Source organism: Lepidochelys olivacea, assembly GCF_965140295.1.
Source record: "Lepidochelys olivacea isolate rLepOli2 genome assembly, chromosome: 1".
Lineage (NCBI taxonomy): Eukaryota > Metazoa > Chordata > Testudines > Cheloniidae > Lepidochelys > Lepidochelys olivacea.
In genome coordinates this window covers 28,889,424-28,907,202 of record NC_140411.1, presented here as the reverse complement: position 1 = coordinate 28,907,202, position 17,779 = coordinate 28,889,424, and the positions used below count along the sequence as shown (strand labels likewise).

General features: G+C 43.4%; 1 protein-coding gene across 9 annotated transcripts in view; it reads right to left on the bottom strand.

Moving 5' to 3' along the window:
* The window catches only part of CEP295 (centrosomal protein 295), a 58,061-nt gene that overhangs the window by 25,850 nt on the left and 14,432 nt on the right, over nt 1-17,779 (bottom strand). For 7 of the 9 annotated variants that reach the window (XM_084635170.1, XM_084635168.1, XM_084635164.1 and 4 more), the window contains 6 exons: nt 8,151-8,334; nt 7,721-7,894; nt 6,720-6,944; nt 5,039-5,145; nt 1,241-1,450; nt 83-180 (listed from right to left, as the gene is read on the bottom strand). In XM_084635170.1, the coding sequence (XP_084491296.1) occupies nt 83-180; nt 1,241-1,450; nt 5,039-5,145; nt 6,720-6,944; nt 7,721-7,894; nt 8,151-8,334 (998 nt within the window). Of the gene's footprint in view, nt 1-82; nt 181-1,240; nt 1,451-5,038; nt 5,146-6,719; nt 6,970-7,720; nt 7,895-8,150; nt 8,335-13,358; nt 13,525-17,779 lie in introns of those variants that run through there. The other 2 variants (XM_084635171.1, XM_084635172.1) reach the window with 2 other exon arrangements.

Genomic DNA, 17,779 nt, shown 5'->3' with positions numbered 1-17,779 from the left:
TTTCATTATTGGAACAGATTTCAATTACAAAATAATTCTCAAACAATCCAACCAAGATATTAATTTTACCCAGGGAAAATACCTGTTTTGCAGTAGAAGACATTGTTGATAGTTACGAATCATCTGTATATGATTTTCTTCATTAGAACTGCTAGTTTCTGGCACTGCAGCAGTTTCATTCTAACAGGAAATGAATTGTTTAGGTGGGAAAATTCAAACAACATGTATAAAACCTATTAAATAAGATTAATGCTAGGCAGCATGTTCACTCTTACTCTAAAGCCAGCAGAAGCCACTCTGCATTAGTGCTTGTTTGAAGTCCATGAAATTTCAGCTTGAGGCAGTGGAGCTGGGGTGCAGTTCCTAGAGCAGCTGGTCTAAGGCTACATTCTCTCCTGCCAAAGTGGTATTATATACTAGCACATACTGTGGACGTTAATGCTCTCAGTTGATCTGCCGCTTATTTCAGAGAGGTACAAGGGTCCAGCCACAGACTAGGGGACCAATGATCCAAGATGGCTGCATTTAAAGGAGAAATGGGGGTCTAGAAAGAAGATGCCTCAAGATCACTTAAGAGCAACCATTAGACCATACCCTTTCCATACCCTCATTCATCTCCCCCTCCTCCTGAGGTGATGTTTGGGGCTTCTATGTAGCCAAAAAGGCATTTTTTTTTTTTTTTCTAAAGAGTAGTTTCCCTCTTCCCATGCGTTTCTGTACAGAAGAGAATGATATGGCTCACTGCACAAGTCAGCCACATGACCTTGGTTTTTGTGCATAAAAATGTTCTAATTTCTATGATAAATGTTCTATAATCCTGCAGAAATAAATCAATACCCAAAGTCTGTGGATGTCAAGCGAATCAGTGCTTACACATTAGCACAAATACATTTTGGAGCTAGGAAATCCTGCCTCACGGCAAACAAGTTGAAAATAAAGTTTAAACAATTACTCCAATTTAGTAATGGGAATCAGCTCTCAATTTTGATACAAAGTATTCTTACCTTACCTTTCAGAGTAACAGCCGTGTTAGTCTGTATTCGCAAAAAGAAAAGGAGTACTTGTGGCACCTTAGAGACTAACCAATTTATTTGAGCATAAGCTTTCGTGAGCTACAGCTCACTTCAATTTATTTGAGCATGAGCTTTCGTGAAGTGAGCTGTAGCTCACGAAAGCTCATGCTCAAATAAATTGGTTAGTTTCTAAGGTGCCACAAGTCCTCCTTTTCTTTTTACTTTACCTTGTGTTCCACTTCCCTCTGTTGGTTCATAAGTGGATCAGGACTCCGCTGCGACTGTTGAGCTTTCTCCTCTTGCTCTTTTTTCTTTATTTCCTCCAGCTGAGCCTGCATTTGGACATTCAGGAACTCTGCCTCTAAGCATATTCTCTTTTCTTCAATTTGCTTAAGCAAAATTAGCTGCTGCTGTTTTTGTTGCTCTATTCGCGCTATCTATCACAGAGAAATACTACAGTGATTCTCCAGAATTAAATGACAGAAGCATAAAACATAGTTAATTCTTATGTCCCAAATCACTTGCAGCGAAACCTACAATAGGCAATCCCTATTGCAAGAGACCTCTAAAAGTAGCCCTAAAGTTTACAGTATAATTTTGCTTGATTTTGACTAGAACAGATTCTTACTGTCTGTGTGGTGGTTGCTTTAAGTAAAATTTCACTGTACAGAGCTATATTACATATTGCTTCGAATAATTGCTATTAAACTGATAAAATAAAAAAGTGATCTATTCATTTCAGTTCTATTGACAATTTTCAGGTGGGAGGGAATGGGGGGACAAAGTCCCCATCTTGCAACTGAATTCAGAATAAGTGTACTTTGCAATTCTTTCGTGCTTTTCAAAGATTCTCAACACATTTTGCTAACGTTGATGCAAGTCTCACAATACCTCTGAAGTAGCTAAAAGGTACACAGCATAAATTGCACTTCACAAAACTCTGAAGTGGCTTATTTTTTTGGTCTACGAATTTGTTATGCACAAGTCACTGAAGTACCTGGGCACAACAGCAGCTCAAAACCCCTTGGGATAGGTAGTGAAGAATACAGAATCTATTTGAAATTGTTGCCAGGACACAGAGGTTAACACATACTCTTATACAACATGCCACAAGATCTTTAATGGTCACGGTCACATTCCGGGGTGCACTCCAGACCAGTGATGGGGTGTGTCACCACCTGCACTGCAACGTTGGGCACCACACAATGCTTTGCTGTTGTAGCTCACAAACATGAAAATCACATCTTGAATATCTGTGTATAGCTACAGTCCCAGTACAGCAACTCTGACCCCAGCAGCCTGTCAGCAAAACACCTGCCATGCTCTGGGTTCCAGCAACCTTGGTTATTACTTGCAGGGTGGCCCCAGCAACTTCCAGTTCTAAATTTTCCCAAAAACTTGTGTTCTGTACTGTCCAGCCCTCTCCTGGGCAATTCAGTTATTAAAGGTCTGTTTTCCCATCGGGGTCAATATGCAAGTTTGCCACCTTAACTCGAGTTACCCTAAGAGTTCAATTTAAACACAAACACTGGACTAATTTTGATTAAAAAATAAAACAAGTTTATACTTGTACTCACTTAAAATCTCTTTGTAGTTAAACAGGGTATTAAAGTCAGCAATTGTCACAAGAGAACTAAAGATAAAACTCTTTATAGCAGCTAAACCTTAAATTAGACTTGGTTCAAGGTAAAATCCTTACCACATGTTCCCATTGCTGACCAAATTCTTGGGTCAGAACTGCCCCCCTCCCCAAGGGCTGGTTCCTTTGTCATCTTAGGTTAAAGAGAGAAGTAGAGAGATAGGGAAAGAAAGAAAAATAACCTGGGGTGTTTTTGCCTCTCACCACTTTTATAGTCCAGTCTGCCTTTGAAATGCATTTTCCTGAGGGTTACCCCTAAAGTTACTTCTGGCTGTGGAGTCTCTGAAAGAGCTTCCATGTTGTTGCTTGATAAAATGGGGATTAATATGTTCCTGCTCCCCTTCCTTGCCAAAGGACGGCCACTTGACCAATGATTGCCCATCAACTTTGATGACTCCTGGCTAGAGGAATCAGTTTTTCCTTTGTCTTTGAGAAACAAGTTTACCTCCTCCTGCTGTCTCATGGAGACTGTTTACTACTTATATGTAAACTGAGGTAAACACACATTCCTTTGTTTAGGACAGACCTGTTTAACAACTTTTGCCTAATCAGGGCTGTGTGCGTTTGAACATGTGCTACCATCACCATACATCATACATAACTTCACATATAATGTTGCTACCATGATATTATTGACCATCAACTTGTTGGTTTTCAAATGATACTTCACAAGGCATATTTTGTACAAAGACTATTAGTAGAGTATATGGTGTGACCATGGGGGACTTTGCACAACAACTAAGTGTGGTATGTAACCTATCAGTTTTATAAGCTTCTGTACCAGATGACTGGAAGATAGCAATGTGAGTGACACCAATTTTTAAAAAAGACTCCAAAGGCAATCCTGGCAATTACAGGCAAACTGGTTTAAACTATAGTAAAGAATAAAATAATCAGACATATAGATGAACACAATTTGTTTGGGGGGGGAGTCAACAGTTTTTGTAAAGGGAAATCACACCTCACAAATCTCTTAGAATTCTTTGCAGGGGTAAATAAACATGTGGACAAGGATGATCCAGTAGATATAGTGTACTTAGATTTTCAAAAGCCTTTGACAAGATCCCTCACTGAAGGCTCTTAAGCAAAGTAAGCAGCCATGGAATAAGAGGGAAGGTCTTCTCATAGATCAGTAACTGATTAAAAGACAAGAAAGAAAGGGTAGGAATAAATGGTCAGTTTTCTAGAATGGAGAGAGATAAATATTGGTCCCCCACAGGGATCTGTACCGGGACCGTGCTGTTCAACATCTTCATAAATGATCTGGAAAAGTGGTAAACAGTGAGGTGGCAAAGTTGGCAGATGATATAAAATTACTCAGGATAGTTAAGTCCAAAGCAGACTGCAAAGAGTTACAATGGGATCTCACAAAACTGGGTGACTGGGCAACGAAATGGTAGATTATATTCAATGCTGGTAAAAGGTGAAGTAATGTACACTGGAAAACATAATCCCAAGTATACATATAAAATGATAGGATTTAAATTAGCTATTGCCACTCAGGAAAGATCTTGGAGTCTTTGTGGATAGTCTGAACACATCAGCTGAATCTGCAGCTGCAGTCAAAAAAGCTGATAATGTTAGGAATCATTAGGAAAAGGATAGATAAAATGACAGAAAATATCATAATTCCACTATATAAATCCATGGTACATCCATACCTTGAATACTGCATGCAGTTCTGGTTGTCCCATCTCACAAAAGATATATTAGAAATGGAAAAGGTACAAAGAACGGGTAACGAAAATGATTATGGGTTTGAACAGCTTCCATATGAGAAGAAAGACTGGGACTGTTCAGCTCAGAAAAGAGATGAGTAAGAGGGTGGAGGATATGACAGAGATCTGTAAAATCATGAATGGTGTGGAGAATGGAAATAAGTGTTATTTACCCCTTCACATACCACAAGAAGTAGGAGTCATCCAATGAAATAGGCATCAGGTTTAAAAACAAACCTAAAGAAGTACTTCACATAATGCAGTCAATCTATACAACTCGTTGCCAGGGGATGTTGTGAAATCCAAAAGTGTAACTGGGTTAAAAAGAATTAGGTAAATTCACGGAGGATAGGTCAATCAATGGTTACCAGCCAAGATGGTCAAGGAAAACCCTATGCCCTGGGTGTCCCTAAACCTCTGATTGCAAAAGCTGAGACTGGATGACAGGGGGATTGATCACTTGATAAAATTGCTCTGTTCGGTTCGGACCATTCCCTCTGAAGCATCTGGCACTGGCCACTGTTGGAAGACAAGATACTTGGCTAGATTGACTACTGATCTGACTCAATATGGCCATTCTTAGATTTGAAATATAGCAAATATAATGTAAAGCACACGTTAAAGGATCCTGAGAAGTTTAAAAAAAAACCAAAAAAACCCCCACATACCTGTTTTTGTCTCTCTATTTCCGTTCTAATTTTGGCTGCTTGTTCTTGAGGGTGGATTAGGACTGAATTTCCAGCTATAACAGTATGCTCCAACGTTTCTGGAGATTCTGAAACACATGTATATATTTAACAGATAGCACAGTCAGGAATATTACTCATGTCGGGGCTTGGGAACTACTAGCCAGAACACTAAAAACGTAGGTATTACAGGTCAACCCAGTGTTTCATCTGGGGGTGGGTTTCCCTAATTGAGTCTAAGGAAAACACCCTAATGAGAAGTTCCTCCTCCAACATCCCCACTGGCTCCTGGGAAGGTGGAAATTGGCACTTCCCACCACCTAGAGTTCTGTCCCTGAATCTTGTAGAGGGGCCCCATCTTTTATATTGGTTGGGGTTTAATAGCAACTTCTAAGATGGAGAGTTTCATCTTTCTCCTTTTCACTGTTCTCCCAGATGCAGGGAGATGGGGAAGGGGCTTCTCTTCCTCCACACACCCTCCTGAAGCAGTATTTACACTTTCCAACCCACCATCTTCCTAGCTGCTAAAAAAGTATAGCAAGCTTCTCACATTCTTTTTCCTCCCCTAAATTCATTCATAGCTTTCTGGAACAGATCAATGAAAGCGGATCATGATTTGGTTTCACTGCTTCTGCCAAAATTCTCTAAGTCTTCAATAAGCTACTGAAAAAGCAACAGCAGCAGCAACTCAGGTCTCTGCTGCCAGAAGGAGAGGTGTAGAGGCAGCACTGCCAGGTAAAGACAGAAGAGACTCTCCTCATGCACCCTCAAGCAGAAGAGTTTTGAGCCTCTGCTTCTGCCTTCTCAGCATCCCCATGAACACAGTCAGCTTCAATGGAGCATTTAAATTGAGAATGGTCACTTATGACTAGCTCTCAATATTCATGAGAAAAGGTTTCCTGCTCCCCTCTAGCAAGTGTATTTCTCACACCTTATCAATGAAGTAATAAAATTACCACATCTACACACACGCCTTAATGGCAAAGCCATTCCAAAAATTTCAGGGAATGCCTGTTCAATTTAAACAATGAGATTACAGCAAATACATTCACGAGTATAAGTAAAATTCTAATATGTTAAAGGTACTTGATCATTTACTTATTAAATAACTACAGTACTTGTGACTGAACTGCCTAATAGTTAGACTCTAAAAAAACAATCACATGCATTAATCCAATGACATCCCAGAAGCAAATGGGCGATAAACAAATGGTTGCAAAGTAATTACAAATCAAGCAGTAAACCCAATCTATTTCATGCTAAAGATAATTCAAAAGAGCTACTGAATCCAGGAACAGATGTCCTTACAATTTATTGCTACTTGATATCCAGTATGACAAGAAATATGGGAGAAAGGGATTTCAGCCTCCCTCCAAAGAACTTTCTTTTAAAAGAAGTCCCTTTAAAAAAATTCAGAAGTGGACCAATGGTAAAATTTTCAAAGAAGCAAGTCTCAATGAAAATCAAATGGTCTTTCTTAAAGCCAAGTCACATAGCCACTTTTTAACCCACATCTCCAAAATGAACAGAACACAAAGCACCAACTTTAGGCTGTTCACTAACGAGTTCTTATGAGTAAAGCAGTATTCACAGCTCTGCCCAGCCAGGCCTTCTTTGCTCTCAAAGCACATTTAATTTAGTTGGAGAGCTACACAATACTTACCTATGGCTTCAGAGACTGAATCAGTATGTTGTTCATGACCAGGATCTGAATCACATAATCGTCTCTCTTCACTAGCAAGTGTTCCTGACTCAATTGTCTCAATTTCACTTTGAATCTCTGCATCACATTTTGAAGTCCACTGGTCTTTTTGGCTCCGGATCTTATTTAGCAATTTTTTTAAGACCAGTTTTGATTGTGGTTGGGGAGCCACTCTCACTTCATGATCTAGGAGGAACACAGACCTCAAACTCTTAAAGGTATAAGAACAAGACAAAACAAGGTACACATTATGTAAGTCACTGATTGTAAACAAAATCATCCTAGTAAGATATTTACGGTGGCAAAATTTGTTTTCATTAGCTGCTTATACAAATGGATTAAGGAGACACAAAAAACTTTATGACATGGAATGGAGACAGGTTCTCAACATAGATATCTTAAGGTACCTTTTCAAAATATTTATAATGTGCATGTATTACAGTCAACATGCAATTTCACTAGTTACATTTACAAACCCTGCAACTTCTTAGGATAGTCCTCAGTACTACTCAACACAATTCATAGGACTGAGACGAAAAAAAAACGAGAGTTCACTTTTTCATTTGAAGTTTGTATTTATTACTTTCCATTCCAGAAATTGGAGTGTATCAAAAGCTGTTAAGGATGCACAGATTTCATATCTATAATTAAAAAAATACTTTAATAACTAGTTAATCTACATTCAACTTAAACTACTCAAAGCCATGGTTCCAAAGAAACTGTAGCTCATCCCCCTTCTAAATTCAGTAGTTCTTATTCTTAGATGTTAAAATTAAAGAGAGATGAAGATACCATGATCTCTGGTATTTAATAAACTTTCTATTTTTATTTTATTTAATTCACTACTACATTTTCCAAAATTCCTGTACAAAAACAATACCTCTCTTTTTCCTCTGGTACATCCAAATGGCTTAAATAATGAAGTATATCCAATACAAGAGTTAAACTTGAAAGTTTCTTACTCTCTGGTTCACTGGGGTGCTGGGCTTCCTTTTCTGCCACCTTGTCCAGATTTGGTTGAGTCTCACATGCAAAATCTGGCTCCAGGGAGATATCCAAGTCCTCATCCTGAGACCGATCAGAGGGAATTGGCAAAGGCTGTGGCTCTAGGTGCAAAATCATGTCTCCTTTCATTTCTAAAGAAGAAATGAAACCATGTGAAAGAGTCATATATTCTAATCTGTAATCGGAATACAACCACTTTAAATTGCAAGATTAAGACCACCACATAAGAAGCTCCTCAAGAGTTCCAAAATTAAAACTTCGTTTCAAAGAAACTAAGGAAGTTGTTTGAATCTTTCAACACATCTAATTTACATCTCCTACTACAAAGTTGTTTTTTTTAATACTGTATGCTGACAGTGGCTCACTTAATCTTTCAAAATAGCTTACTCCTATCTCCACTGTACATATCTTCAAAGGCAAACTCCAGTTCCCTCTGCCAGTCTTCTTTAATTTCCAGGCGTCTGTATGCAGGTTCGAACAGCTGAGGTGGCATCTGTGCCACAATCTGTCTTCTGCGTGCCAGGTCCATATTCTGCATCTGTTCAAGTTCTTTCATTAGCCTTTCCCGGTCCTTCAAGTAGCAAAGTAATCAATTAACAATTTAGCATTCACATCCAGACAGTCTGACATTAAAAGTAATAAAACATTTTCATTTAGCTGCCATGAGATTTGTTTAATGCTTGCTTCATATTGGAATACAAAATTCCTGAGCTTAAATACATACACACAGAACACCTCTTAAAATATATTAATCTAGATATCCTACACTCATTTATTGGCATCAAGAGAGTCATTAATAGCACTGAAGGATCAGCTACAATATTAAAGATCAGAAAATATACCTGTAGGCCAACTTTCCTAAATACAGGATAACTCCAAGTTTTCTATTTTATAGAACAAAACATTGGGTGTTGTTAAATTGCTGACCTGCAAAGGATTTTTTTTTAAAGATTGGGCTAGTACTCTCTTTGTATTGTCATGATATATAAAAGAAGTCAAAGTCTGTTTTAAATGTTTCCTTCTATTTTATACCTTAGAAATATCAGCAGTCAATTTTGGTCTTCCCTAGTTTTGCTGGATGACTGGTTGGGGTCTTGGAGGAGATTATATAGATCATTAGCTCGCACACCTTGCCTGACAGATTGGAGCTATTGAATATTTAAGGAAGACTTCTTTTCTCCAAAATGTTAGTCAAGTTAAACAAGTGTTAAAACAAAAACCGGTGAGTTACAACAGTGACTAAAATCCATTCCTTTCTTAAAAGCCCAACTTTTACCTCATCTCTTGTGATATAATTTTTCTAATTCTCTAGTCACCATCAAGACCTTTGTGCAGAATTGCTAATGTAAAATAAAAAAAGGCAGAAAAACGTTTTTAAGAAAACGTTTCAGGCTTCTCAAATTATAAAGAAACAAAAGAGGCAAAAGTCTCATTTTTCTCTGTGCTGAGCACTCACCTCCAACTGAAGTCAATAAGAGACGCAGTTACATAGAACCTTAGAAAATAATCAAGCCTTATATGACTCAAGTTGGGTAGCCAATCACCATGGCTCCAAAAATTAGTGGACACTTTTGCAAATGTTGGGCTTAATCTGTCTGTGGAGCATTTGGAAAATGAAGATATCTTCCCCCCCCTTAAGGGCTTGTTACGAAGATAACTTCTTTGATCTTTCTGAAGTGCTCAGATACTTTGATAAGCACTACAGAACAGCCATAAGGCAATTAACAATTTTATATTCACTGCAAGGGGTAGATGGTGTACAATAAATAAGGCATGGGTTCATTTACTGAAAAATTATAATAAACTATTGAACCCTCGTTCCTATATACATAATGAGGCACAGATGTTCTGTGGAAAAAAGTAGTAAGTGATCTAGGCACCCTAGATATAATTTAATTATATCACAAACATAACTCACCACTAGTAAGTTAATTTAATAAATTAAATCCCTCTTCCCCATACAATAGTTTGTCATCTCTAAAATTCCCCCCATTTTCAAACATCTTGGGGAAAAAAAGATGAGCTCTGCAATGTACTCAAAAGATCATGGTATTTTGTATCAAGGGAGATGTGAATTCCAAAGTGGTAGGATGATCACTGGAAACACTCAGCCAACAGCACTTTTTCATTTGTATCAGACTCAAAACAAACAGAGCCCTAGTTTACACTAGGAGTTGAGGTCGAATTTAGCAGCGTTATATCAACTTAACCCTGCACCCATCCACACGACGAAGCCCTTTTTTCGACTTAAAGGGCTCTTAAAATGGATTTCCTTACTCCACCCCTGACAAGGGGATTAGTGCTGAAATCGGCCTTGCCGGGTCGAACTTGCGGTACTGTGGACGCAATTAGATGGTATTGGCCTCCTGGAGCCATTGCTCCTTGTGACCACTCTGGACAGCACTCTCAACTCAGATGCACTGACCAGGTAGACAGGAAAAGGTCCGCGAATTTTTGAATTTCATTTCCTTTTTGGCCAGTGTGGCAAGCTGCAGGTGACCATGCAGAGCTCATCAGCAGAGGTGACCATGATGGAGTCCCAGAATCGCAAAAGAGCTCCAGCATGAACCAAATGGGAGGTACGGGATCTGATCGCTCTATGGGGAGGGGAATCCATGCTATCAGAACTCTGATCCAGTTTTTAAAATGCCAAAACATTTATCAAAATCTCCCAGGACATGAAGGACAGAGGCCATAACAGGGACCCGAAGTAGTGCCGCGTGAAACTGAAGGAGCTGAGGCAAGCCTACCAGAAAACCAGAAAGGCAAATGGCCGCTCCGGGTCAGAGCCCCAAACATGCCGCTTCTAGGATGAGTTGCATGCCATTTTAGGGGGTTCAGCCACCACTACCCCAACCGTGTTGTTTGACTCCTGCAATGGAGATGAAGGCAACATGGAAGCAGGTTTTGGGGACGAGGAAGATGATGATGATGAGGTTGTAGATAGCTCACAGCAAGCAAGCGGAGAAACCGATTTTCCTGACAGCCAGGAACGGTTTCTCACCCTGGACCTGGAGCCAGTACCCCCCGAACCCACCTAAGGCTGCCTCCCAGACCTGCCAGGTGGAGAAGGGACCTCTGGTGAGTGTACCTTTTTTAATAGTATACATGGTTTAAAAGCAAGCGTGTTTCATGATTAATTTGCCCTGGCATTCGCGGCCAATACAGCTACAGAAAAAGTCTGTTAACATGTCTGGGGATGGAGCGGAAATCCTCCAGGGACATCTCCATAAAGCTCTCCTGGATGTACTCCCAAAGCCTTTGCAAAAGGTTTCTGGGGAGGGCAGCCTTATTCTGTCCACCATGGTAGGACACTTTACCACGCCAGGCCAGTAGCACATAGTTGGGAATCATTGCAGAAAAAAGCATTGCAGCGTATGTTTGCTGGCTTTCAAACAACATCCGTTCTTTATCTCTCTGTGTTATCCTCAGGAGAGTGATATCATTCATGGTCACCTGGTTGAAACAGGGTGCTTTTCTTAAGGGGACATTCAGAGGTGCCCGTTCCTGCTGGGCTGTTTGCCTGTGGCTGAACAGAAATGATCCCCGCTGTTAGCCACAGGGAGGGGTGAGCCAGGCGGTGGGGGGAGGCAAAATGCGACCTTGTAACAAAAGCACGTGCTATGTATGTAATGTTAACAGCAAGGTTTACCGTTAAAGAGTGTACCCATTGTTCTATAAAATGTGTCTTTTTAAATACCACTGTCCCTTTTTTTCTCTCCACCAGCTGCATGTGTTTCAAGGATCACAGGATCTGCTCCTTCCCAGAGGCTAGTGAAGATTAGAAGGCGAAAAAAATGCACTCGCGATGAAATGTTCTCTGAGCTCATGCTGTCCTCCCACACTGGCAAAGCACAGATGAATGCGTGGAGGCAGACAATGTCAGAGTGCAGGAAAGCACAAAATGACTGGGAGGAGAGGTGGCGGGCTGAAGAGAGTAAGTGGTGGGCTAAAGAGAGGGCTGAAGCTGAAAGGGGGCGGCAGCGTGATGAGAGGAGGCAGGATTCAATGCTGAGGCTGCTGGAGAATCAAACAAATATGCTCCAGCGTATGATTGAGCTGCAAGAGAGGCAGCAGGAGCACAGACCGCAGCCCCTGTGTAACCAACCGTCCTCCTCCCCAAGTTCCACAGCCTCCACACCCAGATGCACAAGAATGGGGTGTGGGGGCCCCCGGCCACCCAGCCACTCCACCCCAGAGGGTTGGCCAAGCAACAGAAGGCTGGCATTCAATAAGTTTAAAACTTTTAAAGTGCTGTGTGGCCTTGTCCTTCCCTCCTCCACCACCCCTCCTGGGCTACCTTGGCAGTTATCCCCATATTTGTGTGATGAATTAATAAAGAATACATGACTGTGAAGCAACAATGACTTTATTGCCTCTGCAAGCGGTGATCGAAGTGGGGAGGGGAGGGTGGTTAGCTTACAGGGAAGTAGAGTGAATGAAGTGGGGCGGAGGCATCAAGGAAAAACAAACAGAACTTTCACACCATAGCCTGGCCAGTCATGAAACTGGTTTTCAAAGTTCGTCTGATGCACACCGCCTTGCTCTTCTAACCGCCCTGGTGTCTGGCTGCACGTAACCAGCGGCCAGGCGATTTGCCTCAACCTCCCAACCCCGCCATAAACGTCTCCCCCTTACTCTCACAGATATTGTGGAGCACACAGCAAGCAGTAATAACAGTGGAAATACTGGTTTCGCTGAGGTCTAACAGAGTCAGTAAACTGCGCCAGCGTGCTTTTAAACATCCAAATGCACATTCTACCACCATTCTGCACTTGCTCAGCCTGTAGTTGAACAGCTCCTGATTACTGTCCAGGCTGCCTGTGTGCGGCTTCATGAGCCATGGCATTAAGGGGTAGGCTGGGTCCCCAAAAATAACTATAGGCATTTCAACATCCCCAACGGTTATTTTCTGGTCTGGGAAGAAAGTCCCTTCCTGTAGCTTTTGAAACAGACCAGAGTTCCTGAAGATGCAAGCGTCATGTACCTTTCCCGGCCATCCCACGTTGATGCTGGTGAAACGTCTCTTGTGATCCACCAGTGCTTGCAGCACTATTGAGAAGTACCCCTTGCGGTTTATGTACTCGCCGGCTTGGTGCTCTGGTGCAAAGATAGGGAGATGGGTTCCATCTATGGCCCCACCACAGTTAGGGAATCCCATTGCAGCAAAGCCATCCACTATGACCTGCACATTTCCCAGGGTCACTACCCTTGATATCAGCAGATCTTTGATTGTGTTGGCTACTTGCATCACAGCAGCCCCCACAGTAGATTTGCCCACTCCAAATTGATTCCTGACTGATAGGTAGCTGTCTGGTGTTGCAAGCCTCCACAGGCTATTGCCACTCGCTTGTGAACTGTGAGGGCTGCTCTCATCTTGGTATTCTTGTGCCTCAGGGCAGGGGAAAGCAAGTCAAACTTCCATGAAAGTGCCCTTACGCATGCGAAAGTTTCGCAGCCACTGGGAATCGTCCCAGACCTGCAACACTATGTGGTCCCACCAGTCTGTGCTTGTTTCCCGGGCCCAGAATCAGCGTTCCACTGCATGAACCTGCCCCATTAGCACTATGATGCCCACACTGCCAGGGCTCGTACCTTGAGAGAAGTCTGTGTCCATGTCCTCATCACTCTTGTCACCGTGCTGATGTTGCCTACTAGCCCGGTTTCGCTTTGACATGTTCTGGTGCAGCTGGATAACGCGCGTGGTATTTAATGTGCTCCTAATTGCCAAAGTGAGCTGAGCAGCTCCATGCTTGCCATGGTATGGCATCTGCACAGAAAAAAGGCGCGGAACAATTGTCTGTCATTGCTCCAACGGAGGGAGTGGCGACTGACGACATGGCTTACAGGGAATTAAAATCAACAAAGGGTGTGACTTTACAGCAAGGAGAAACAAAAACAACTGTCACACAGAATGGCCTCCTCAAGGATTGAACTCAAAACACTGGGTTTAGCAGGCCAATGCTCAACCCACTGAGCTATCCCTCCCCCGGCAGGAGTGAATCTCCATTAAACTTTTCAAGGTGCCCGACAGACCTCACCGAAACGACTGTAAGCCGTTGATTGCACGGAGGGAGGAGCAAATGAATACAAAACAAATCTGGTCTATTTCTTGTTTTGATCCACTCCATCTATCTTTTACATCTTTGGCTGGCAGCAGACGTGCAGCAGGGACTGCTAGCTATCCTCATCTCCTGCCTGCTCGGCAGAAGACAGTACAATAGGACTGCCGGCAGGACTAAAGAGAATGACCTGGTCGACTCACTCCTTTTTAGTCCCTGCACCCATGTCTGCCCTAGCGCTCCTGACCGACCTTACCGAGGTGGCCTGGAGCACCTCGGACACGATGACGATGGTTATCAGGCCTATTGCACCGGCTGCTGCCACAAGGCAATGGGTTGCTGCTCTGTAGCAATGCAGTACCGTGTCTGTCAGCACCCAGGAGACATACGGTGACAGTGAGCTGAGCGGGCTCCATGCTTGCCGTGGTATGGCGTCTGCACAGGTAACTCAGGAAAAAAGGTGCGAAATGATTGTCTGCTGCTGCTTTCACGGAGGGAGGGCCTGACGACATGTAGCCAGAACCACCCGCGACAATGTTTTTGCCCCTTTAGGCATTGGGATCTCAACCCAGAATTCCAATGGGTGACGGAGACTGCGGGAACTGTGGGATAGCTACCCACAGTGCAATGCTCCGGAAGTCGACCCTAGCCTCGGTACTGTGGAAGCACTCCGCTGAGTTAATGCGCTTAGAGCATTTTGTGTGGGGACACACAATTGACTATATAAAAACGATTTCTAAAAAACCAACTTCTATAAATTCAAACTAATTTCATAGTGTAGACATACCCAGAGATGCTTGGGGCCGAACTGTGGCAGTATGGAACGTGGGCTGGATTGAAGACAAACTCATTTACCGTATATACTCATTCATTAGCCCGTTCATTTACAAGCCGACCCCACAAGATGGATAGGTAAGAAGAGTAAAAACTGTATGACCCTTTCATAAGTGGACCCTATATTTCAGGGGTTGGCAAATTTTGGCTTCTGGCCCGTCAGGGTAAACTGCTGGCAGGTCAGGACGTTTTGTTTACCTGGAGCGTTCACAGACACGGAGCCGCTCAGCTCCCAGTGGCTGCGGTTTGCCATTCTGCGGCCACTGGGAGCTGAGGAGCTCCGTGCCTGTGAACGCTCCAGGTAAACAAAATGACAATGTATTAGATATTCAATTCAATGATTTCATAGCGTTTAAAATCATCAAATTTTGGTGTAGACCTGTTTATAAGCCGACCCCCGCTCTTTGATGCGTCACTTTTTTACCAAAAATATTCAGTTTATGAACGAGTATATACGGTAATTTGTCACTAAAGTTAATTTAAACCCAGGTTTTTGGAGGTAAAGTTTATGCATTCCTACTAAAAGGTAGCTGCTGCTTCAGATTCCCCCACGTGTAAAGTGAGAATAATTACTTTTCTCCCAGCTAATATTCTGTGGATTAAGTCTTATCAGTCATGCTGCCTCTAAAGAATGCTGGGTTAAAAAGTACATAGTTTGCAATCACCTTTACTATGCACAATTAGAAGGGGGAATGTCCGGGTTCCATCAACGCGGACACAGGTAACTAACCGCTTTCATGTTCTCTCCACAGGTACCATTGCGGAGAGTGGACCAGATGATGTGTCTGGGGGGAGAAAGCAGAAGGAGACTCTGCTGGTTGGAAGGCATGAGATGCACTCTCCTGAGATGCGGGGTTCCACGACCACCACTCCCAAGAGAAGGAGGCGGGTGGTGGTGGTCGGGGACTCTCTCCTCCGGGGAACTGAGTCTTCTATCTGCCGCCCTGACTGGGAAAACTGAGAAGTCTGCTGCTTGCCAGGGGCTAAGATTCGCGATGTGACAGAGACTGCTGAGACTCATCAAGCCCTCGGATCGCTACCCCTTCCTGCTTCTCTACGGGGGCACCAATGATACTGCCAAGAATGACCTTGAGCAGATCACTGCGGACTACGTGTCTCTGGGAAGAAGGATAAAGGAGTTTGAGGCACAAGTGGTGTTCTTGTCCATCCTCCCCGTGGAAGGAAAAGGCCTGGGTAGGGACCGTCGAATCGTGGAAGTCAACGAATGGCTACGCAGGTGGTGTCAGAGAGAAGGCTTTGGATTCTTTGACCATGGGATGGTCTTCCATGAAGGAGGAGTGCTGGGCAGAGACGGGTTCCATCTTACGAAGAGAGGGAAGAGCATCTTTGCAAGCAGGCTGGCTAACCTAGTGAGGAGGGCTTTAAACTAGGTTCACCGGGGGAAGGAGACCAAAGCCCTGAGGTAAGTCGGAAAGCGGGATACCGGGAGGAAGCACAGGCAGGAATGTCTGTGAGGGGAGGGCTCCTGCCTCATACTGAGAATGAGGGGCAATCAGCAGGTTATCTCAAGTGCTTATATACGAATGCACAAAGCCTTGGAAACAAGCAGGGAGAACTGGAGGTCCTGGTGATGTCAAGGAATTATGACATGATTGGAATAACAGAGACTTGGTGGGATAACTCACATGACTGGAGTACTGTCATGGATGGTTATAAACTGTTCAGGAAGGACAGGCAGGGCAGAAAAGGTGGGGGAGTAGCACTGTATGTAAGGGAGCAGTATGACTGCTCAGAGCTCCGGTACAAAACTGCAGAAAAACCCGAGTGTCTCTGGATTAAGTTTAGAAGTGTGAGCAACAAGAGTGATGTAGTGGTGGGAGTCTGCTATAGACCACCGGACCAGGGGGATGAGGTGGATGAGGCTTTCTTCTGGCAGCTCGCAGAAGCTACTAGATTGCACGCCCTGGTTCTCATGGGTGACTTTAATTTTCCTGATATCTGCTGGGAGAGCAATACAGCGGTGCACAGACAATCCAGGAAGTTTTTGGAAAGCGTAGGGGACAATTTCCTGGTGCAAGTGCTAGAGGAGTCAACTAGGGGGGGAGCTTTTCTTGACCTGCTTCTCACAAACCGGGAAGAATTAGTGGGGGAAGCAAAAGTGGATGGGAATCTGGGAGGCAGTGACCATGAGTTGGTTGAGTTCAGGATCCTGACACAGGGAAGAAAGGTAAGCAGCAGGATACGGACCCTGGACTTCAGGAAAGCAGACTTCGACTCCCTCTGGGAACGGATGGGTAAGATCCCCTGGGGGACTAACATGAAGGGGAAAGGAGTCCAGGAGAGCTGGCTGTATTTCAAGGAATCCCTGTTGAGGTTACAGGGACAAACCATCCCGATGTGTCGAAAGCATAGTAAATATGGCAGGCGACCAGTTTGGCTTAACGGCGAAATCCTAGCGGATCTTAAACATAAAAAAGAAGCTTACAAGAAGCGGAAGGTTGGACATATGACCAGGGAAGAGTATAAAAATATTGCTAGGGCATGTAGGAATGAAATCGGGAGGGCCAAATCGCACCTGGAGCTGCAGCTAGCCAGAGATGTCAAGAAGGGTTTCTTCAGGTATGTTGGCAACAAGAAGAAAGCCAAGGAAAGTGTGGGCCCCTTAATGAATGAGGGAGGCAACCTAGTGACAGAGGATGTGGAAAAAGCTAATGTACTCAATGCTTTTTTTGCCTCTGTCTTCACGAACAAGGTCAGCTCCCAGACTGCTGCGCTGGGCATCACAACATGGGGAATAGATGGCCAGCCCTCTGTGGAGAAAGAGGTGGTTAGGGACTATTTAGAAAAGCTGGACGTGCACAAGTCCATGGGGCCAGACGAGTTGCAGCCGAGAGTGCTAAAGGAATTGGCGGCTGTGATTGCAGAGCCATTGGCCATTATCTTTGAAAACTCGTGGCGAACGGGGGAAGTCCCGGATGACTGGAAAAAGGCTAATGTAGTGCCAATCTTTAAAAAAGGGAAGAAGGAGGATCCTGGGAACTACAGGCCAGTCAGCCTCACCTCAGTCCCCGGAAAAATCATGGAGCAGGTCCTCAAAGAATCAATCCTGAAGCACTTACATGAGAGGAAAGTGATCAGGAACAGTCAGCATGGATTCAC